Consider the following 24,734-nt stretch of genomic DNA (forward strand, 5'->3'; position numbering starts at 1 on the left):
AAAGCGCAGATGTCTATGGTCCACACTGTCTATCTATCAGCCTCCAACGTTACTTAGACACAGCTTTTTCCCTCTTGGACTCGGACGGGTGACACTGCCTCAGAAGTGCACACAATCCCTAGTAAAAGGGACCAATGACTGTGTCACGAAGCAATTAAAGTGAAAGTGTCATTAAAAAAACCCCAATTGTTTAAATCACTTTTTTTGAGTTACATGTTATTTTTCCCCAATCTGTAACCCCTGATCGCCAAAGCCTGTTTTCACCTTCCGGACTAGGCCAAATTTTTCAATGCTGACCACTGTCATTTTATGTGGTAATAACTCCTGATTGCTTCAATGTATCCCACTGATTCTGAGACTGCTTTTTCAAGGTACATTGTGCTTCATGTTAGTGGTAAATTTAGGGTGATATGATTTCTGTTTAATTATGAAAAAAAAATGAAAATTTGATGACAATTTTGAAAGATGCACAATTTTCAAACTTTGAATTTGTATGCCCTTAAAAAAAAGGTCATACCATCTACTGGTAAATGCTCCATACAAAATACACCCCATATAATGCTCCATAAAGTTCAAGATGGGCCCGATAAGATGATCCATACAAAATACGCCCCATATAATGCTCCATAAAGTTCAAGATGGGCAACATAAGATGCTCCATACAAAATACACCCCAAATAATGCTCCATAAAGTTCAAGATGGGCCCCATAAGATGCTCCATACAAAATACGCCCCATATAATGCTCCACAAGGTCCAAGATGGGCCCCATAAGATGCTCCATAAAGTTCAAGATGGGCCCCATAAGATGCACCATAAAGTTCAAGATGGGCCCCATAAGATGCTCCATACAAAATACGCCCCTTATAATAATCCATAAAGTTCAAGATGGGCCCAATAAGATGCTCCATACAAAATACACCCCAAATAATGCTCCATAAAGTTCAAGATGGGTCCCATAAGATGCTCCATATCAAATATCCCCCATATAATGCTCCATAAGGTTCAAGATGGGCCCCATAAGATGCTCCATACAAAATACACCCCAAATAATGCTCCATAAGGTTCAAGATGGGCCCCATAAGATGCTCCATACAAAATACACCCCAAATAATGCTCCATAAAGTTCAAGATGGGCCCCATAAGATGCTCCATAGAAAATATGCCCCATATAATGCTCCATAAAGTTCAAGATGGGCCCCATAAGACGCTTCATACAAAATACGCCCCATATAATGCACCATAAAGTTAAAGATGGGCCCCATAAGATGCTCTATACAAAATACACCCCAAATAATGTTCCATAAAGTTCAAGATGGGCCCCATAAGATGCTCCATACAAAATACACCCCAAATAATGCTCCATAAAGTTCAAGTTGGGCCCCATAAGATGCTCCATACAAAATACACCCCAAATAATGCTCCATAAAGTTCAAGATGGGCCTCATAAGATAATCCATACAAAATACGCCCCATATAATGCTCCATAAAGTTCAAGATGGGCCCCATAAGATGCTCCATACAAAATACACCCCAAATAATGCTCCATAAAGTTCAAGATGGGCCCCATAAGATGCTCCATACAAAATACGCCCCATATAATGCTCCATAAGGTTCAAGATGGGCCCCATAAGATGCTCCATAAAGTTCAAGATGGGCCCCATAAGATGCACCATAAAGTTCAAGATGGGCCCCATAAGATGATCCATACAAAATACGCCCCTTATAATGCTCCATAAAGTTCAAGATGGGCCCCATAAGATGCTCCATACAAAATACACCCCAAATAATGCTCCATAAAGTTCAAGATGGGTCCCATAAGATGCTCCATATAAAATATCCCCCATGTAATGCTCCATAAGGTTCAAGATGGGCCCCATAAGATGCTCCATACAAAATACACCCCAAATAATGCTCCATAAAGTTCAAGATGGGCCTCATAAGATGCTCCATAAAGTTCAAGATGGGCCCCATAAGATGCTTCATACAAAATATGCCCCATATAATGCTCCATAAACTTCAAGATGGGCCCCATAAGATGCTCCATATGAAATATGCTCCATATAATGCTCCATAAGGTTCAAGATGGGCCCCATAAGATGCTCCATACAAAATACACCCCAAATAATGCTCCATAAAGTTCAAGATGGGCCCCATAAGATGCTCCATATAAAATATGCCCCATATAATGCTCCATAAGGTTCAAGATGGGCCCCATAAGATGCTCCATACAAAATACACCCCAAACAATGCTCCATAAAGTTCAAGATGGGCCCCATAAGATGCTCCATATAAAATATGCCTCATATAATGCTCCATAAAGTTCAAGATGGGCCTCATAATATGCTCCATATAAAAAATACACCCCAAATAATGCTCCATAAAGTTCAAGATGGGCCCCATAAGATGCTCCATATAAAATATGCTACATATAATGCTCCATAAGGGTCAAGATGGGCCCCATAAGGTGCTCCATACAAAATACACCCCAAATAATGCTCCATAAAGTTCAAGATGGCCCCATAAGATGCTCCATATAAAATACACCCCAAATAATGCTCCATAAAGTTCAAGATGGGCCCCATAAGATGCTCCATATAAAATATGCTACATATAATGCTCCATAAGGGTCAAGATGGGCCCCATAAGGTGCTCCATACAAAATACACCCCAAATAATGCTCCATAAAGTTCAAGATGGGCCCCATAAGATGCTCCATATAAAATATGCCCCATATAATGCTCCATAAGGTTCAAGATGGGCCCCATAAGATGCTCCATATAAAATATGCCCCTTATAATGCTCCATAAAGTTCAAGATGGGCCCCATAAGATGCTCCATAAAGTTCAAGATGGGTCCCACAAGATGCTCCATACAAAATACGCCCCATATAATGCTCCATAAGGTTCAAGATGGGCCCCATAAGATGCTCCATAAAGTTCAAGATGGGCCCCACAAGATGCTCCATACAAAATACGCCCCATATAATGCTCCATAAGGTTCAAGATGGGCCCCATAAGATGCTCCATAAAGTTCAAGATGGGCCCCATAAGATGCTCCATATAAAATATGCTACATATAATGCTCCATAAGGGTCAAGATGGGCCCCATAAGGTGCTCCATACAAAATACACCCCAAATAATGCTCCATAAAGTTCAAGATGGGCCCCATAAGATGCTCCATATAAAATATGCCCCATATAATGCTCCATAAGGTTCAAGATGGGCCCCATAAGATGCTCCATATAAAATATGCCCCTTATAATGCTCCATAAAGTTCAAGATGGGCCCCATAAGATGCTCCATAAAGTTCAAGATGGGCCCCATAAGATGCTCCATAAAGTTCAAGATGGGCCCCACAAGATGCTCCATACAAAATACGCCCCATATAATGCTCCATAAGGTTCAAGATGGGCCCCATAAGATGCTCCATAAAGTTCAAGATGGGCCCCATAAGATGCTCCATACAAAATACGCCCCATATAATGCTCCATAAATTTCAAGACGGGCCCCATAAAATGCTCCATACAAAATACATCCCAAATAATGCTCCATAAATTTCAAGATGGGCCCCATAAGATGCTCCATACAATATATGCCCCAAATAATGCTCTATAAAGTTCAAGATGGGCCCCATAAGATGCTCCATACAAAATATGCCCCATATAATGCTCCATATAAAATATGCCCCATATAATGCTCCATAAGGTTAAAGATGGGCCCCATAAGATGCTTTATAAAGTTCAAGATGGGCCCCATAAGATGCTCCATACAAAATACGCCCCCTATAATGCTCCATAAAGTTCATGATGGGCCCCATAAGATGCCCATATAATGCACAGTTTATACTGCAAAAAAAATGAAATACTCAACTCTCTTTACTGACCGATGCTCCTCAGCGTCGCCGTCTCTCTGCACTGACAGTTCAGGCAGAGGACGCACACTAATCACGTCATCGCACCTTCTGACCTAAACGTCACAGTCAGAGAACGCAGAAGACATCACAGCAGTGGAACAGGGAGAGGAGAATATCGCAAGTGCCGGGGGCCTGAGCAAGCGGAGGCACAGGCACCTGGCCCCAGACTCCGGCACTTGCCCTGGGGCCAAGGCCAACCGCCAGCCCTATCAGCAGTCACTGGAACACTGGCAGAGGCTGTAGGCACGCGCAGATGACCAGCAGAGACCGGCAAAGGAGAACAGGTAAGTGGGACTGTGACTTGTGTATAAGCCGAAGGGGGGTCTTTTTCAGCAAAAAAAAGTGCTGAAAAACTCAGCTTATACATGAGTATATACAGTAATAATTTACACTCTTCACATGTCTACTGTACATCAGCATCATTTTTTAAAAAAATTGTTAAATATAGAAGGGTTTAGCAGCATTTTTTCAATAAAATTCACAAAATCTATTTCATTAGGGACCACTCCACATTTGAAGTGACTGTTGGGGATCCATTTGTCACAAAAATTAACAAAACTAACCCCATTTTAAAAACTGCACCTGTCAAGGTATTAAAAACCACATTTAGGAAGTTTGTTAACCTTTCAGGTGCTTCACAGGAATTAAAAAAAAGTGGTAATAAATAATTTAAAAAATTGTTATTTTCCAGGAAAATGTTGATTTGAAACCAAATTTTTCATTCTAACAAGGATAACGGGAGAAAATGCCCCATATGTGGAGGAAAACTACTGTTTGGGCGCACAGTAGGGCTCAGAAGGGAAGGAACACTATTTGAATTTTTGAGCTTAATTTTAGCTGGAATAGATTGTGGACACCTTGTCACATTTGCCAAGTGTCACGATATGGTATGAAATATCATATAAGTTTAGTTCTGTTGCTAGCAAGCTGTGGGTTAAAACCCCCCCTTCCCTTTCACTCAGCCAAGAGCTGCCTTGCCAATGTATGTGAGAGGGGAGTTTTATTGAAGAAAGGCATTTACGACCGGCATTTCCTGCCGTGTAAGCTCGTGTCCAGGTATCACTGGACTAGAAGCTTCTAGAATCATGAAAGTCTTTTGTTCTGTTTTTGGAAGATATTAGGCAAATCGTTTAAGTTAAGACCACGAAAACATATATTTGTAATCTCCATCGAAGGAGCTACCCATCACTCTAAACATGAGCTTTTAACTCCATCAGGGGAAGAAGTAGGGATTTCTCTGTAAATATACATCCCAAATAGGACATATTTGATCTCACTAGAATGCCAGCGATAATACGAGATGAATGAGGGGTATGGTGCGATGATGATATGTTCAGCAGCGGAATTACAAGTCTTAGAAAGATTTAGCTTATACTTAGTCAGAATGCAGAGAGAGGAGGGACTGGGATAGCCAGCCTTTTTGGTGATGTCACCAGGTTAAACTATAACTGTTTTGGCCGGACTCCAGCAGTGACTCTGTTGCTGGAAGAACATGGGGGTCTGACCTGAAGAGCTGTACCTCATGCATTGGGATTTTTGGGAGCCCCTCCCCCCTAGCATGGTGTTTGCCTGAACTGATATGAACTAAGAACATGTGAGTTATCTTTTCTTCCTTTAATCCCTTTATTTTCATAATTACCTTGTACATATTTGCAATTGTCTCACTTGTAACATCTTTGTAAAAAATTTTGATAAACACTGCATAAACTTTATGGGTATATTATTTCATGCCAGTTATTTCTCCATGCTCTAAAAACGTACCCTGTCTCTTGAAGGGAAAGTACGCTACTGTTTTGGGGTTTGCTTCGGACCCGTTTAATCGAGGCTGGTGGCAGTGATACCGTGTACTGTGCAGGCCTTTGGGTTTCACTGTAGCGACTGCGGCTTGATAATTATTGTTCCTGCCTGAGTGGGAGTAGTTATCGCGTCGCTGCAGCGCGCCCAATAGCCAGTACATAGCAGGCAGCCTTTCTGGCGACCAATTACCCTAGGTGCAGTACCTAATCTGACCTGAGAGTAAGGGGGGCGCCAGAGAGCTGCAAGTGTTAAGTGGAACTGTAAGCGGGATATACACAAATCCCTGCAGTTCATGGTATATTGAAGAGCAGTGGGATACCTAAAATAAGCCCCTGCTGTAAACTAAGAGGTCAATAACCTTGTGTGTGTTCTTTTCATCACATTGTGGCAGTGGAGGGATAACTAGGATAAGCCCCTCTGCACATGTGATAGCCGTCTGCTGGTCTAAAGTTACCCCGATCCGTGACATATTGTGGGCAGCGGCTAAGGGATCTTGACAGTCGCGGTGTGAATCGTGACATATTGGTGGCAGCGGTGGGATAACTACTCCCACTCAGGCAGGAACAATAATTATCAAGCCGCAGTCGCTACAGTGAAACCCAAAGGCCTGCACAGTACACGGTATCACTGCCACCAGCCTCGATTAAACGGGTCCGAAGCAAACCCCAAAACAGTAGCGTACTTTCCCTTCAAGAGACAGGGTACGTTTTTAGAGCATGGAGAAATAACTGGCATGAAATAATATACCCATAAAGTTTATGCAGTGTTTATCAAAATTTTTTACAAAGATGTTACAAGTGAGACAATTGCAAATATGTACAAGGTAATTATGAAAATAAAGGGATTAAAGGAAGAAAAGATAACTCACATGTTCTTAGTTCATATCAGTTCAGGCAAACACCATGCTAGGGGGGAGGGGCTCCCAAAAATCCCAATGCATGAGGTACAGCTCTTCAGGTCAGACCCCCATGTTCTTCCAGCAACAGAGTCACTGCTGGAGTCCGGCCAAAACAGTTATAGTTTAACCTGGTGACATCACCAAAAAGGCTGGCTATCCCAGTCCCTCCTCTCTCTGCATTCTGACTAAGTATAAGCTAAATCTTTCTAAGACTTGTAATTCCGCTGCTGAACATATCATCATCGCACCATACCCCTCATTCATCTCGTATTATCGCTGGCATTCTAGTGAGATCAAATATGTCCTATTTGGGATGTATATTTACAGAGAAATCCCTACTTCTTCCCCTGATGGAGTTAAAAGCTCATGTTTAGAGTGATGGGTAGCTCCTTCGATGGAGATTACAAATATATGTTTTCGTGGTCTTAACTTAAACGATTTGCCTAATATCTTCCAAAAACAGAACAAAAGACTTTCATGATTCTAGAAGCTTCTAGTCCAGTGATACCTGGACACGAGCTTACACGGCAGGAAATGCCGGTCGTAAATGCCTTTCTTCAATAAAACTCCCCTCTCACATACATTGGCAAGGCAGCTCTTGGCTGAGTGAAAGGGAAGGGGGGGTTTTAACCCACAGCTTGCTAGCAACAGAACTAAACTTATATGATATTTCATACCATATCGTGACACCAAGCCCTAGAGCAGGGCCGACGTCAGCACCCGGCGTACCTGGGCAAGTGCCGGGGCCCTGGCGAGACAGGGGGGCCATTCAGGGACGGCATTAGGGGCAGGCAGCTGCTTAGGGCCCCCGCTCCCCCAGGGGCCCTCAGCTAGGGGCACATCAGCAGCCGCTATGGGGCCTCGGTGAGGCAGGGGGGCCCGCCTGTCGCCAGCGCCAACTCCCCCGCCGCCGCATTGAACTATACCGGCGGTGTCTGCCGGTAAAGTTCAAAGCAAATGATGGAGGAGAGAGCGTCACCTGACGCTCCCTCTCCCATCATTCCCCACTCTGTCTCTGACACTGCCGCTGCGGGTGCGCGATGACATCATCACGCACTCGCTGTGTGTAAGGCAGTGCAGCGGCAGCCGCCGAGACCGGAGCAGCGCGCAGCGCAGGCACGTTGAGAGGTGAGGAGTGGTTTTTTTTGTAACTATAACAGTGAGTACTGGACTGTGGGGCCATTCTTGGGGGAAGGGGGGCTGTGCTGTATACTACATGGCTGTGCTATATACTACATGGGTGTGTTATATACTACGTGGGCTGTGCTATATAGTATATGGGCTGTTATATGCTACGTGGGCTGTGCTCTATACTACATGGCTGTGCTATATACTACATGGGTGTGTTATATACTATGTGGGCTGTGCTATAGTATATGGGCTGTTATATGCTACGTGGGCTGTGCTATATACTACATGGGTGTGTTATATACAACGTGGGCTTTGCTATATACTATATGGGCTGTTATATGCTACGTGGATTGTGCTGTATACTACATGTCTGTGCTATATACTACATGGCTGTTATATACTACGTGGGGTTTGCTATATACTACAGTACATGGCTGTTCTATATACTAGATGGGCCGTGTTATATACTATGTGGCTGTGCTATATACTATATGGGCTGTTATATACTACGAGGGCTGTGTTATATAATATGTGGCTGTGCTATATACTATATGGGCTGTTATATGCTACGTGGGCTGTGTTATATACTACATGGCTTTGTTATATGCAATCATGAATGGTGGTATGTGTTAAAGGGGGGGCCCACTGAGACTCTTTCACCCGGGGCCCTCAAAAACCTGGAGGCGGCCCTGCCCTAGAGGTATGAAAACAGTAGGAACCCCTCCACAAATAACACCATTTTGGAAACTATACCTATCAAAGAATTCATCTATGGGTGCAGTGAGCATCTTGAACTCACGCATGATTCACAAATTCGTTCAACATTGGGCTTTGAAAAATACAAATTACATTTTTTCCAAAATAATGTTGCCTTAGACCCAAATTTTTCATTTTCACAAGGGTAACAGGAGAAACTGACCCTGGCTATTACAGCCACAACTTGACTATCACTTAAGCTGAGCTCCCAACTCCTGTGCACGCATAATTGCCAGGATGTACTGCTACGTTCATTTGCAGAAACACGCTGCAAAATAGGGTATACTGAAAAATCCAATGTCGAAGAGGGGTTAATAAAACAATACTGGCCACAGAGCTATTTTAGACACTTAATCCCTGTCCTTTCAGGATGAGTATTCAGCAAGTTCATTATCATCAGAGTCCAGACTATCATGGCAGGTAACTACTCTATACACAGCTGATAATAGGATCTACTAATCACAATTAGTGTTGAGCATTCCGATACCGCAAGTATCGGGTATCGGCCGATACTTGCGGGTATCGGAATTCCGATACCGAGATCCGATACTTTTGTGGTATCGGGTATCGGTATCGAAACAACATTAATGTAAAAATGTGTAAAAGAGAGAATTAAAATAAAAAATATTGCTATACTCACCTCTCCGACGCAGCCTGCACCTTACCGAGGGAAGCGGCAGCGTTCTTTGTTTAAAATTCGCGCTTTTCTTTCCTTACGTGAAGTCCCGGCTTGTGATTGGTCGCGTGCCGCCCATGTGGCGGCGACGCAACCAATCACAGCAAGCCGTGACGTAATTTCAGGTCATTCAGTATTTTAAAATTACGCTCCGGCTTTGTGATTGGTTGCGTCGCAGTCACATGGGCGACGCAACCAATCACAGCAAGCCGTGACGTAATTTCAGGTCCTTAAGGATTTTAAAATTACGTCCCGGCTTTGTGATTGGTTGCGTCGCAGTCACATGGGCGACGCAACCAATCACAAGCCGTGACGTCACGGGAGGCTGGACACGCGCACATTTTAAAATGCCCGCGAGTCCAGCCTCCCGTGACGTCCCGGCTTGTGATTGGTTGCGGCGCGGTCAACCAATCACAAGCCGGGAGGCTGGACACGCGCGCATTTTAAAATGCCCGCGAGTCCAGCCTCCCGTGACGTCCCGGCTTGTGATTGGTTGACCGCGCCGCAACCAATCACAAGCCGGGACGTCACGGGAGGCTGGACTCGCGGGCATTTTAAAATGCGCGCGTGTCCAGCCTCCCGGCTTGTGATTGGTTGACCGCGCCGCAACCAATCACAAGCCGGGACGTCACGGGAGGCTGGACTCGCGGGCATTTTAAAATGCACGCGTGTCCAGCCTCCCGTGACGTCACGGCTTGTGATTGGTTGCGTCGCCCATGTGACTGCGACGCAACCAATCACAAAACCAGAGCGTAATTTTAAAATACTGAATGACCTGAAATTACGTCACGGCTTGCTGTGATTGGTTGCGTCGCCGCCACATGGGCGGCACGCGACCAATCACAAGCCGGGACTTCACGTAAGGAAAGAAAAGCGCGAATTTTAAACAAAGAACGCTGCCGCTTCCCGCGCTGAGGTTCAGGCTGCGTCGGAGAGGTGAGTATAGCAATATTTTTTATTTTAATTCTTTCTTTTACACATTAATATGGATCCCAGGGCCTGAAGGAGAGTTTCCTCTCCTTCAGACCCTGAGAACCATCAGGAATACCGTCCGATACTTGAGTCCCATTGACTTGTATTGGTATCGGGTATCGGTATCGGATTGGATCCGATACTTTGCCGGTATCGGCCGATACTTTCCGATACCGATACTTTCAAGTATCGGACGGTATCGCTCAACACTAATCACAATACTCAATGTCACAGCTCACCTCCCTTCACAATGAGTTTTGCATGTGAATAGTTGTTGCTTCAATACAAATGATAAGATCTGAGTGAGACTTTTGCTGCTAATGAATGTGTGCATTTCCTGACACTTTACTGCAGGTGAGTCACATATGCAAACACATTTGTAAACATGCACTGCTTTTTCGATGATTACTTTGCCCCACACACACAAATAATACACCATTTGAAAGGTAAACTTGTCCCCTTCAGCAAGAAAAGACAAAAACAAACCACACATTTACGATTTGATCAATAAACACAGATTAAACATTCATTTTCAGAAACCTGCAGAAAAAAAAACAATAACCTGCAGGTGGCACCACAACTTCAAGTTGCTCCGTTTATACTCCACCCACCCATAGGGGTGGAGCCGCATATTCATTACTGTAATGAGCGGTAACGGTGACCGCTCAGTACAGGAAGAAGCAGCAGCGCCGGGGAAGCAGGGACTGCACAGCGCCAGGAGCAGGTGAGCATAACGGGGAGGGGAGCGCTGTGCAATATTCACCTGCTCCTCGTTCCAGCCGCCGCTCCGTCTTCTGCAGTGACGCTGAGGTCAGAGGGCGCGATGACGTAGTTAGTGCGCGCCCTCTGCCTGAACGTCAGTGCAGAGGAGGTGGAAGACGGAGCGGCGAATGGAACGAGGAGCAGGTCAATATTGAAAGTGCCGGGGGCCTGAGCGACAGAGAGGTGAGTATGTGTTTTTTTGGGTTTTTTTATCGCAGCAACAGCAAATGGGGAAAATATCTGTATGGGGCATCTTATGGGGCCATAACATTTGTGCAGCATTATATGGGGGCCATAACGCTTGCATAGCTCCCAACCGTCCCTCATTGTGCGGGACTGTCCCGGTTTTGTTGCTGATCCCGCCCTCCCTCCGTCCGTCCGCCCTCCCTCCCTCCGTCTGTCCGTCCGCCCTCCCTCCGTCCGCCCGCCCGTCCTCCCTCCCTCCGTCCGCCCTCCCTCCCTCCGTCCGCCCTCCCTCCGTCCGTCCGTCCGCCCTCCCTCCGTCCGTCCGTCCGCCCTCCCTCCGTCCGCCCTCCCTCCCTCCGTCCTTGAAGACGATACTCACCTCACCTTGCTCCAGCGATGCCTGGTCTCGGCGTACACAGCTCGTCCTGAATGAGCGGTCACGTGGTACCGCTCATTAAGGTCATGAATATGCACATATTCATGACCTTAATGAGCGGTATCACGTGACCGCTCACGCAGGAAGAAGGTGCTGCGCCGGGAGTCGGGACAGAGCGAGGGGGATGTCGGCGCGGCCGCGCGATGTGAGACAGGTGAGTATGAGGGACAGGTGAGTATGAGGGACGGGGGGATGAAGGAGGACATAAGCCGGCGCGCCATGCAAGATGGGAGCGGGAGCGGGGGGGTGGAGAGATAAGCCATGCATTCAGGGGGGAATATGAGCCATGCATTCAGGGGGGAATATGAGCCATGCATACAGGAGGGGGAATATGAGCCATGCATACAGGAGGGGGAATATGAGCCATGCATACAGGAGGGGGAATATGAGCCATGTATATGGGATGGGAGGGAGATGAGCCATGCATACGGGGGGGGGAATATGAGCCATGCATACAGGAGTGAGGGGGATCACGTGGGATCATTATACAGTATGGAGAACTGTGTGGCCATTATACAGTATTGAGCATCATGTGTGGTCGTTATACAGTATGGAGCATCATCTGTGGCCGTTATACAGTATGGAGCATCATGTGTGGCCAATGGCCATTATACAGTATGAAGCATCATGTGTGGTCATTATGCAGTATGGAGCATCATGTGTGGCCATTATACAGTATTGAGCATCATGTGGAATCATTATACAGTATGGAGAACTGTGTGTGGCCGTTATACAGTATGGAGCACTATGTGTGACCATTATACAGTATGGAGCACTGTGTGGCCATTATACAGTATGGAGCACTGTGTGACCATTATACATTATGGAGCATCATGTGTGGCCATTATACACTATGGAGCATCATGTGTGGCCATTATACAGTATTGAGCATCATGTGTGGCCATTATACAGTATGGAGCATCATGTGTGGCCATTATACACTATGGAGCATCATGTGTGGCCATTATGCAATATTGAGCATCATGTGCAGCCATTATACACTATGGAGCATCATGTGTGGCCATTATACAGTATTGAGCATCATGTGTGGCCATTATACAATATGGAGCACTGTGTGGCCATAATACAGTATGGAGCACTGTGTGTGGCCATTTTACAGTATGGAGCATCATGTGGGGTCATTATACAGTACGGAGCACTGTGTGACCATATTTTTTTTTTGTTTATAATTATTGTATATAAAACAGTGTGATCAGCAGTGCTAAATGGGTGTGGTTGGGACGTGGATATGGGTGTGACTAATTATGAATGGGTGTGGTCAGAGGCGTGGCCTAAAATTTGCCGCGGCGCACAGCAAACTTTGTCCCTCTTTCCCATCTTCAAAAGTTGGGAGGTATGCATTTGTGCAGCACTATATGGGGGCCATAATGTTTGTGCAGCACTATATGGGGCCATAATGTTTGTGCAGCACTATATGGGGGCAAGTATCTGTATAGAGCATCTTATGGGGCCATAACATTTGTGCAGCACTATATGGGGGCCATAACATTTGTGCAGCACTATAACGGGGCAAGTATCTGTATAGAGCATCTTATGGGGCCATAATCAACGTTTCTGCAGCATTATATTGGGCAAATGTGTCAATGGAGCATCTTATGGGGCCATTATTAACCTTTATGCAAGATTATATGGGGCTCCTGATTCAACATGGATATTCAAAAACACTTAACCTACTGATGTCTCAATTAATTTTACTTTTATTGGTATCTATTTTAACATTATGGAGATTCAGGAATGTACCTTGGCCTGGTCATACAGTTTCAATAGAGTTTAGGTTCAAATGGGGGAGGTTTTTTTCGGGGGGAGGTTTGGGGGGGGAGGTTTTGGAAGAGGGGGGAGGTTGGGGGGGGGGGGGGGGGGGGCAAACTGATCCTTTGCCCCGGGTGCAGGAAAGGCTAGATACACCTCTGGATGCTAGTGATCTTTTTTGGACAATTTTACCTATGTTGGAGCAGCAGTTTGTGCTCCAGAGCTGCTCTTCCAGACTGGTTGAAACTATGGCAAGCACACAGCTATTTGGGAGCTAGAGAGCTGAATACTATAATTACTCCCTTCCATGCTCTTAGATACCCCTAAAATATGCTACCAGCACCCCTTTTTTGTGATTAAGTGGTACACAAGATGAAAACACTCCTACACTTAATAAAGGACACATATGGCAGTAGTCCATAGGTGATGTAGCAATGTAAAGTGCTCCTTGTTTTTATTCATTTAACTATACATATGCTTAGATATGAATTATATATGGTATTAATTGTGCACCCAGAGTTATATCTCTGTTAGCTGGAGATGCACTTGTTTTTATCCATTGCTTGAGAAAAGAAAAACATTTTTTGTTCATTCTGTACAGAAATCAGATACTTGCTCAGCAGCTGCTGTGATCTTTCTGAAAGACGAAATGTGATCTCTTAAAATCAATAAAGACCAAGCGGCAAAAGAACATGGAAAACATTTTAGTTTGCTTTTTCCCCCCACAACATGACCAGGCCAAAATATAACTACAGACATAAAATGACTTAATGAACAGGACAGGACCTCAAGAGCTAGAAGTCACTTTTCAGCGTGTAGCATTATCCACCCACCACACTGGGATCATCGCACAACGAAATGCCCTGCTGTGGTGCCAGCAAATGGATCGATAATATGTGTTCACCAGTTTATGTCACTGAAGCTTAAAGGACTGTTTCCAAAATCGCAAGTTATTCCCTTGTCATAGGGTAGGGTTTAACTTACTGATTTCTGTGTGTCCAGCCACTCGAAACTCCAGCAATCCCGAGAACGAGGTGCTGGATCCTGGGAGCAGAGATGCACATGCTCGACCTCCACTCAATTCATTGTCTATGGGACTGTGGGAAATAGAATAGTCGGACACAGCGATCAGCAGGTTAGACTCTATCAGTATTCTGTGCAGTTGGACTCCCCAAAAGTCGAATGGTAATGGCATATATATGTATGATATGATAAAAAAAAAGATGTCTGCAGGAAACAAAAGTGATTCACTGCATTAGGGATATGTAATCACTGGGACATATACAAAATAAGACTGTTCACAACAAGTTAGATGCTAGCATTACATTTTTTTTTAGCATGGAAATCAATGGACGATGTGTGCCACTGAATGCTTGGCATACGTCTGATTGAAGGCTCTAAGAGTGATGTGAACTGTGCCTTAATCATCCTGAAGGATGCTGGAGGGGATATATCTAAGAATGATAAAGAATTTCTTACAGCAAACAGTCTCAGCACATTGGCCACCATGATGGAGACTGAACTGGCAGAGGCTCCGATAACTCCAACAACCCTCTCCGGACGGCTGAGTATGGCAGGTTCTCCATTGGAGCACCGAATATCGGAAGTGTCCTTCTGGATCAGGGCTTGTACAAACGTTAGCGATTGCTCCAGAGCATAGGTGTCCCGTGAGCATGTATCTAAAATACGCGCCCCAAGTGTTAAATTAGGAAGGAGTTCGGGATCCCCATTGATTTGATCCAACGCATATAACAAAGCTTCCATTCGATGAACTCCGGCTTCTTTCTTTATTTCTCCACATGGGACTCCAGCAGGTCCCTTTGCATGGACCGGAAACAAACCTCCTAAAGTAATGTCCCCATCTATCTTAATTGAGTGAGGCTGAGTATTCTGCTGGGCCTCAACTCCCCTCTGTAAGAGGAAGAAAAAGAAAAGTGCTCTGGGCGATGGTGGCGGTCCCATATCTTTCTGAGATCCCCTCCAAGGAGGACTGACAATCCTGTTGTTTCTTTCATTCAGGCTATATCCAAAAACGTATTATTGGGAGCTGTCTGTGGAGAAAAAAGAAAAGAAAATGATGAAGGTCCAAGAAATCACAAAACAAGGGGGTTTAGGCTAAATTATAAACTAGACTCTACAGGGAGACAAGATGATGACTGTTGGGGGTTACCGTAACATTTGTAGGGGTATTGAAGGCTGGACAGAAGGAAGGAGACAGATATGGAAAAAGGAAAAGAAAGGGAGGAAAAATATGAAAATGAATGTATGTGAACCATCACAGGATTCAGAACGAGGGGGAAGAGAGAGACGTACAGTCAGTTCAGAGCCTGCCAGTGACTGTGTGCCCGAGGCCATCTCTGCATCTATTCTTTAAATCCTATTTATATCTAAGAGAACCCACAGATTGCACGGCTTTCTCCACAGCGCTCTCCGACTCATCTGAAATCTAGTAACCAAAATGTACATCTCCTGGAGAATAGGCAGCATCCACTGCACTAAACAACAAAATGAGATACTGCATTCATAGTGCAAGAGCATCAAACCAAAGCGATAAAGGGCATATATAGCCCCTGACGAGTCCACAATGTGACACAGGACATATATAGCCCCTGATAGGTACAGCAATGTGATAGAGGACACATACAGCCCCGTAAAATCTTTACAATGTCACTGCAGCGTCGTAATGCTGATTACTGGTGTCCAATACGCAGGTCACCATGATATACAGATGTAGCAGAGCTGAATACTCGAAAATTATGAAGCGGTCTCTAAAATAAAGGGGTACCGTATATTGATTCGAAAGTGTCGACAATTTATGAGAATCTGATGCCCCGAGCGCTATTCACTAGAATGGATGTTGACTACACTCGATTAACCTCTAGAATGGGGGAATAAGCACCAGGGGTGCTTTTAGATCATGGGGGTCTCAGTGGTTCCACCAAGAAGTTCAGTTTTTCAAACTGTTGGGATTTCAAAAAGTCGGACCGGTTCAGACAACATCCCTTTATGGTAAGGAGGAAGGTGTAACTCAATTACAGGTGTCTTTTTTCAGAAAAAGAGCTAATTTGCAGACCTTTTCCCAGGGATTATTGCCCACAAAGCGCATTGCAACAGCGGGATACTCCAATAAAACCAGTATCTTACAAGAGCTACATCAGAGACTGTAAAAGGTATAATGTGAATGTTTCACTTCCATACAATAGACAGCCATGAATAACTAACGGACTGCCCTGCTGTCAAAAATGAATCAAAAGGGTCAGATAAAGTGGATTAAGATGACACGTGTTTAGGAGCGTCAGAAGAATTAAAACTGATCTTTAAAAGATGATCGTTAAAAAAAAAGAAAGCATTCTTATAATTCTCAATCTGGGACTCTTGTATTCCAATATTATTTGCGGAGATCAGGTTGTTAGGGTGTTAAAGAGGCTTTCAGATTCATAAGCCATTCTGACCAATGTATTAAACTGGAACACGTACTAACAATAACAGATACAATCGCAGCTTGTTGATGGTTTCCCATAAGCAACAAGAGATCAACGATCAACTCGTAAATACTAATAGAATTCTGAGCAAAAATACAGTGGGTACGGAAAATATTCAGACCCCTTTAAATTTTTCACTCTGTTTCATTGCAGCCATTTGGTAAATTCAAAAAAGTTCATTTTTGTTCTCATTAATATACAGTCTGCACCCCATCTTGACTGAAAAAAACAGAAATGTAGTAATTTTTGCAAATGTATTAAAAAATAAAAACTGAAATATCACATGGTCATAAGTATTCAGACCCTTTGCTCAGTATTGAGTAGAACACCTTTTGAACTAGAACAGCCTTGAGTCTTCTTGGCAATGATACAAGTTTTTCACCCCTGGATTTGGGGATCCTCGGCCATTCTTCCTTGCAGATCCTCTCCAGTTCCATCAGGTTGGATGGTGAACGTTGGTGGGCAGCCATTTTCAGGTCTCCCCAGAAATGCTCAATTGGGTTTAGGTCAGGGCTCTGGCTGGGCCAGTCAAGAATGGTCACAGAGTTGTTCTGAAGCCACTCCTTGGTTATTTTAGCTGTGTGCTTAGGGTCATTGTCTTGTTGAAACGTGAACCTTTGGCCAAGTCTGAGGTCCAGAGAACTCTGGAAGAGGTTTTCATCCAGGATATCTCCGTACTTGGCCACATTCATGTTTCCTTCCAATACAACCAGTCGTCCTGTCCCTGCAGCTGAAAATCCCCCCATAGCATGATGCTGTCACCACCGTGTTTCACTGTTGGGATTGTATTGGGCAGGTGATGAGCAGTGCCTGGTTTTCTCCACACATACTGCTTAGAATTATCACCAAAAACGTCTATCTTTGTCTCATCAGACCAGAGAATCTTATTTCTCATAGTCTGGGAGTCCTTCATGTGTTTTTTAGCAAACTCTATGCGGGCTTTCATATGTCTTGCACTGAGGAGAGGCTTCCGTCTGGCCACTCTGCCATAAAGGCCCGACTGGTGGAGGGCTGCAGTGATTAGTTGACTTTGTGGAACTTTCTCCCATCTCCCTACTGCATCTCTGAAGCTCAGCCACAGTGATCTTGGGGTTCTTCTTTACCTTTCTCACCAAGGCTCTTCTCCCACGATTGCTCAGTTTGGCTGGACGGCCAGGTCTAGGAAGACTTCTGGTGGTCCCAAACTTCTTCCATTTAAGGATTATGGAGGCCACTGTGCTCTTAGGAACATTGAGTACTGCAGAAATTCTGTTGTAACCTTGGCAAGATCTGTGCCTTGCCACAATTCTGTCTCTGAGCTTCTTGGCCAGTTCCTTTGACCTCATGATTCTCATTTGGTCTGACATGCACTGTGAGCTGTGAGGTCTTATATAGACAGGTGTGCGCCTTTCCAAATCAAGTCCTATCAGTTTAATTAAACACAGCTGGACTCCAATGAAGGAGTAGAACCATCTCAAGGAGGATTACAAGGAATTGGACAGCATGTGACTAAAATATGAGTGTCAGAGCAAAGGGTCTGAATACTTATGACCATGTGATATTTCAGTTTTTCTTTTTTATTAAATTTGCAAAAATTCTACTTTTCTGGGGTGGGGTTTCAGTCAAGATGGGGTGCAGAGTGTACATTAATATGAAAAAAATAACTTTTTTTTTTAATTTACCAAATGGCTGCAATGAAACAAAGAGTGAAAAATTTAAAGGGGTCTGAATACTTTCCATACCCACTGTAATTATGCAGAATACAAAAAAACTAGTAACATAACACCTATCTATAGCAAAACTCAACAAGAGACCGGTGTGTAGTGGGTAATAATTCTCATAGCACAGGGGTGCCAAATAACCGCTAGTGACAAGTCTTGACAACATCTGGAAACATGAAAGCAATCATTATAGATCACCCGTAGAGGGTGATATTAGTGAGTTATTGGCCAGAATACTCTCTCTAATAAATAGCAATGTTTTATGAACCCATGAAGGGTATTAAAATGATAATACACCCATTGATAAGTAGGTGCAATGGCGGTATGTTATTTGCCTCTAAAATTAAAACTCACCTGTAAATAAAAGTCTGTGTCAGGTTGGGGTATATAATCATTTCTTAAATTACATCACTTTGCAGGAATGTTTGGTGATAACCAATATGGTACCATTATACAGAAGTCATCGAGCGCTGTAGTGATCAGATAAAATAATAACTGAATAGAATTTTATTTTAACAACTTCTGGATTTTAGGAGGAAGATTTATTGTGAAGCAATCAGGAAGATTCTCCACCAATGTGTTTCCTGTATGATTTGCGAGCAGCGATAAGACCAGTAATTCTGAGCATTGGTGATCTAGAACATGGAGATGTAATCGTCAGTCAGTCATTCACAGTACGAACAATCGCCTCAACATAAGTAACAAATGGGAATTATGGAACAGGAACAGATTAGAACGCACTGAAAACAATTATCATGTACAAGCAACTTCCATGAGATCGTCATGCACCGCTCATACCACAAATATATCCGTAAGGTAGACATGGGGGAAAATCGTCACTGCAGGTGACTGTACGTCCAATGTGAACAGATCACATCTTTATATTTGCACGTTATGACGTAAGCAAAATCTAAATGATATATTTACAATAATACATATGTATAATTTATTGTGTTAAATATATCATTTAGATTGTGTGCTACATATTTGCACTATATATCAAATATACACACCCATTATATACACACACACACACACACACACACAACATGTATCCAAGTTACTTACAGGTGTTGTCGGAAGTTTAGGGAACGACGGTAACTTTGTGATAAGTAGAAGAACCTCCTCTTCTTTTGATTAAATACATATACAAATAGTCCCACACTTTGCATGGGATAATATAACCCTTTACAATCTGCACCTGCTGAAATGTCTACAGTTTCAGTTTAGTTCCGTGCTGCTCCTTGTATTATTGTCTCTATTTTTGCCTGTCTCATCCCTATGCCCCTCTCTTTGCCTGTCTCATCCCAGCACCACTTTCCTTGCCTGTCTCATCCCCGCGCCACTCTCTTTGCCTGTCTCATGCCTGCGCCACTCTCTTTGCTTGTCTCATCCCTTTTTCCCTGTCTTGGTGTCTCTCATTCATCCGAGTGGTACTGACACTCTGGGCTGTAGATGTGAGTGCACACTCTCCCCCCTCTTCCCTCTGAGGTCACTTTACGATTTGAGTGGCACTAAATCCTTTAAAAGCTGCACAGATTTACCATGGGCAAAAGCTGCTGCTCTTCCATTATATTCCAGCCTGGAGCATCGGCATGATTGACAGCAAAAGGGTGGGGGGTGCACAGGAAAACGCACAACAAGAGGGACTGATTGTGAACAACAGGTGGAAACTGCTTCCGATATAGCACAGGCCAGGCTTCAATAAATGGTTGGAAATAAGGGTGGACACAGGTGAAGTAAAATAAAATTGTTGTACTGTATATCGAATTATCAGGGGGTTGCAATGATCACAGAAAGCGTGGTTTCAAGGAAGGGATATAGAATTTTTCAGTAAGGTATAAAGGTACCTTCACACGAAGCGACGCTGCAGCGATAGCGACAACGATGTCGATCGCTGCAGCGTCGCTGTTTGGTCGCTGGAGAGCTGTCACACAGACCGCTCTCCAGCGATCAACTATGCCGAGGTCCCCTGGTAACCAGGGTAAACATCGGGTAACTAAGCGCAGGGCCGCGCTTAGTAACCCGATGTTTACCCTGGTTACCAGCGTAAAATCTAAAAAAAACAAACAGCACATACTTACATTCACGTCCCCCTGCGTCCACTTCCTGACTGACTGAGCGCCGTACAGTGAGAGCAGAGCGGTGACGTCACCGCTGTGCTGCTTTCACTTTCACTTTGCGGCGCTGAGTCAGAGGAGGAAGCAGACTGCAGGGGACGCAATGTGAGTATGTGCTGTTTGTTTTTTTTACATTTTACGCTAGTAACCAGGGTAAACATCGGGTAACTAAGCGCGGCCCTGCGCTTAGTAACCCGATGTTTACCCTGGTTACCAGTGTAAAATATCGCTGGTATCGTTGCTTTTGCTTTCAAACACAACGATACACAGCGATCGGACGACCAAATAAAGTTCTGGACTTTATTCAGCGACCAGCGACATCACAGCAGGATCCTGATCGCTGCTGCGTGTCAAACGAAACGATATCGCTAGCGAGGACGCTGCAACGTCACGGATTGCTAGCGATATCGTTATAATGTCGTTTCGTGTGAAGGTACCTTAAGGATAGAAATGGGTGTACTAGGTTACAGGGGGGATAGGTAGCAGAAAGAGGGGCTCATGGACAGGTGGAAGAAAACTGGAGCACCAGAACAGGTGAAGTGCAGGTGAATACAAAGAAGGGACAGGAAGCTATGGGGATAAGAATGAGTGATCTAGGATAAGTAAGGTATAGTATATAAAAAGAAGGGACTCTAGGACATGTGAACAGAAAGGGAGGAACACTAAAACGTGAGGTATAGTATATAGAAAGAGAGGGGGCTCTAGGACAACTGACTACAAAGGGACAGATAATAGTATAAGTGAAGTATTGTGATAGAAAAAATAGAAAAACTGGACTCTAATACAGGCAAAACAAAACGGGAGTACCAGGAAAGGAGAATTATAGTATATAGAAAGAGGGTACTCTAGGACAGGTGAACAGAAAGGGAGGAACACTAAAACGTGAGGTATAGTATATAGAAAGAGAGGGGGCTCTAGGACAACTGACTACAAAGGGACAGATAATAGTATAAGTGAAGTATTGTGATAGAAAAACTGGACTCTAATACAGGCAAAACAAAACGGGAGTACCAGGAAAGGAGAAGTATAGTATATAGAAAGAGGGTACTCTAGGACAGGTGAACAGAAATGGATGGACAGTAAAAAAAATAAAGAATAGTATATAATATATAGAAAGAGGGGGTTCTAGTACAGGTGAACAGAAAAGAACAGACTTGAATAAGTGAAGTATAGTAAATAGAAAAAGGGGACTCTAGGCCAGGTGAAAGAAAATGGGAGTACTAGGACAGGTGAGGTGTAGTGAATAGAAAAAGAGAACTCTAGAACAGGTGAACAGAAAGGGATGAACACTGAGAGAAGTGCAGTATATAGTATGTAGAAAGAGGGGCTCTAGGACATATGAACAGAAAGGGATAGACAATACAACAAGTGGGAATTGTATATAGAAAGAGGAGGCTTTAAAAAGGTGAACAGAAAGGAACGGTTGCCAGAACAAGTAAAGTATAGCGTATAGAAAGAGGGGGCTCTAGGACAGGTAAAAAGAAAAGGACGAACACTAGAAGCTGTGGTATAATATAAAGAAAGAAGGGGCTCTAGGAGAGGTGAACAGAAAAGGAAGGGCACTAGAATAAGGGATGTATGGTGAATAGAAAAAGGGGGCAAACTGGAATAGGTGAGCTATAGTGATGAAAATGGAGGGTCCTAGATGAGGGTTCCTGACTTTGTGCGAGGGGGAAGTACTTCAGCATATAAAGTCATATGGATGGAAAGGTGTCTGGTTCTAATTTAGATAAAATGACGTGATAAAGAGAAGAACACTAGAAGAGATGAGGAACAGTGATTAGGAAGGAAATGTTTTATAAAATGTAAAATACCTTATTGCCTCAGATAATGGACTTTTGGTCTCATTCGACTCACTTAGCACACACAGTTGGCCTCCACTCCTATGCCTTGAGACGTCTGAAATAAAGAAAAGTGACTTCATAAGAAACATTCAAGAGGTGTCTTGTCCAGGGGGAAGGACTAACTTTTCATAGCTTCTTATAAGAGGCACTGAGGCAGTAATAACAGCCCCAATGATGGGACAGAATTAATAGGCTGTAAGCAGCCCCCGGCCCTGGCCTAGCAGACTCCTTCTCTGAGTGGCTTCTTATTGTGTGGAATAAATGAGCCTGCAAAGAGTCAGAATAAGAAGCTACATAATTACATAGAAAGCAGACCCCAGGGCAGGGTCCGTATGGGGGCAGATGAGAGGAACATAAAGCAGGTTAAGTACATTGGTAATACATATAGTGCAAATAGATGTGAAACGACAGTTTTATGGACTGAGTGTAATATAGGTCAGGATCTAGTACTGTGCTCACAGAAGGGAATTAGAACAGCAATTTAGATACAGTGATGAATTTTTGAAGATTCACGGGTGCGGGTACAGTGCTGAGTGGGGGAACATTAGTGGGTGTGGGTACGGTGCTGAGCGGGGCAACATTAGTGGGTGTGGGTACAGTGCTGAGTAGGGAAACAGTAGGTGCAAGAACGGTGCTGAGCGGGGAATATTAGTGGGTGCAGGTACAGTGCTGAGTGGGGGAACATTAGTGGGTGCAGATACAGTGCTGAATTTGGGAACATTAGTGGGTGCTGGTACAGTGCTGAATTTGGGAACATTAGTGGGAGCGGGTACAGTGCTGAATAGGGAAACATCAGTGGATTGTGGTTACAATGCTGGGTGTGAGAACATTACTGGATGCAAGTGGAGCGCCCTCAAGGGCAAAAGGTACTCGGTACTGGGTCCTTCGGTTCACAAGGGGATGTCACGGTGGCTGACCCGGTCCGTGGCCCTGGGACGTCCGTATTAAAGGGAAAGGTCTTTAAAGGGGAAATGTTTGAGACGCCACCTGTGGTATTCGGTCAGGGTGACCGACGCTGCTTTAAGGGGTCCGCTGGGGCGATGTTATGGCAGCTAGATGGTATACCTTCCCACAGGTGAAGTGTATCCCCAGGGCTTCCCGGTGTGTAGATGGTGGATGGTGAGAGGCGCAGAGAAGAACGAGGACACAAGGTTGCAGTCTCTTTACCTTTACTGAAGACTTCAGCATCCACAGTCCAGGGCACCAGATCACAGGGCTGGCAGAGTCCGGACGGTTTGGAGGCAAGTCCAGAGTCCCCTTGTCCAGGTGGAAATCAGTAGCCTTCCTCTAGCACCGTGGTGTTGCAGTCCCTTACTGCTAAGCTTCTCATAATGTCCTCACAGATGTTGTAGATGTTGTGTCTCTCTCCCTCTGTCCCCCGGATGGATAGGACAAACCCGTATGACCAGTGGCTTGAGGCGTTTTACAGGGACTCTATCATGCCCCAGCCTCTAAGGGGTGCCACCTTGTCTCCTGGGTGTAGGGGCGGACAGGTAACGTGAATTTAGCTGTCCTGCCGGTCTCTGGAGCAAGGCATAAAGGATCGTTGCTCTCTCGGTGTTCCGGCTACCGGGATCCTGCGACGCAGAAGGAGGCAGCCTGTGTAGGGCGAACCCCTTCTGGTATCCACTCCCTTGCTATGATTTCTTTCACCCTCTCTGCAATACAGTTCTCCTTCAGTCTCACTTTCTAGGAGCTGCAGCTCTCAGGGCATGCACAGTTCAGTGTCCTTCTTCCTCGATCTCTGACAGGATCCCACCCCTGTCAGGGACCAACTACCTGAGCGAAGCTCAGCCAGCAACTAACTAACTTCCTCCCCAGGCAACCAGTTTTCTCTAAGTGTGAGGAGTGCCCTAATAAATAGGAGCAGAGCTCCCACTGGTGGCCTGGAGTGTGAAATGTGTTGCATGTTTGTGATACCTGGAAGCAGTTGTCCTTCTTTACCTCCAAACGTAATATCACTCTCCCCTAGAGGAAAATGACATTACTGCAACAACCAGGACCCTGGGGTGCTGCACTCCCCCTCCGTTAAATCCAGTACTCCCGGACTGGGAAAAGAAAACAACAGTACATTAGCAAAAAGACATACAAATTTATAAAATGCTATGAAACAGATTGTTAGGGCTAGCGGAACGCACCAAATAATTAGAGAAAAGGAATAAGGTGCGTTCGCAGCCCAGGGTCCACCGTGCAGAGATGGAACCTGCTGCTAAGCAATGACGGACTATATGGCGGTACAATGAGGATACACACACGGGTTAGCTTCACCCTGTGTAAAAGAAGCGAACC

At 44.6% G+C, this 24,734-nt stretch overlaps 1 protein-coding gene across 3 annotated transcripts in view; it reads right to left on the minus strand.

Annotated features, from left to right (window-relative positions):
- The window catches only part of LOC143805159 (metabotropic glutamate receptor 6-like), a 122,858-nt gene that overhangs the window by 40,692 nt on the left and 57,432 nt on the right, over positions 1-24,734 (minus strand). Inside the window, exons 3-4 of one of the 3 annotated variants that reach the window (XM_077284105.1) lie at positions 22,416-22,500; positions 14,779-15,350 (exon numbers count right to left, since the gene is read on the minus strand). In XM_077284105.1, the coding sequence (XP_077140220.1) occupies positions 14,779-15,261 (483 nt within the window). In that variant the 5' untranslated portion in view covers positions 15,262-15,350; positions 22,416-22,500. Of the gene's footprint in view, positions 1-14,778; positions 15,351-15,612; positions 15,765-19,549; positions 19,832-22,415; positions 22,501-24,734 lie in introns of those variants that run through there. The other 2 variants (XM_077284106.1, XM_077284107.1) reach the window with 2 other exon arrangements.

This window comes from Ranitomeya variabilis, chromosome 2 (genome assembly GCF_051348905.1).
Source record: "Ranitomeya variabilis isolate aRanVar5 chromosome 2, aRanVar5.hap1, whole genome shotgun sequence".
NCBI classification, from domain to species: Eukaryota; Metazoa; Chordata; class Amphibia; order Anura; family Dendrobatidae; genus Ranitomeya; species Ranitomeya variabilis.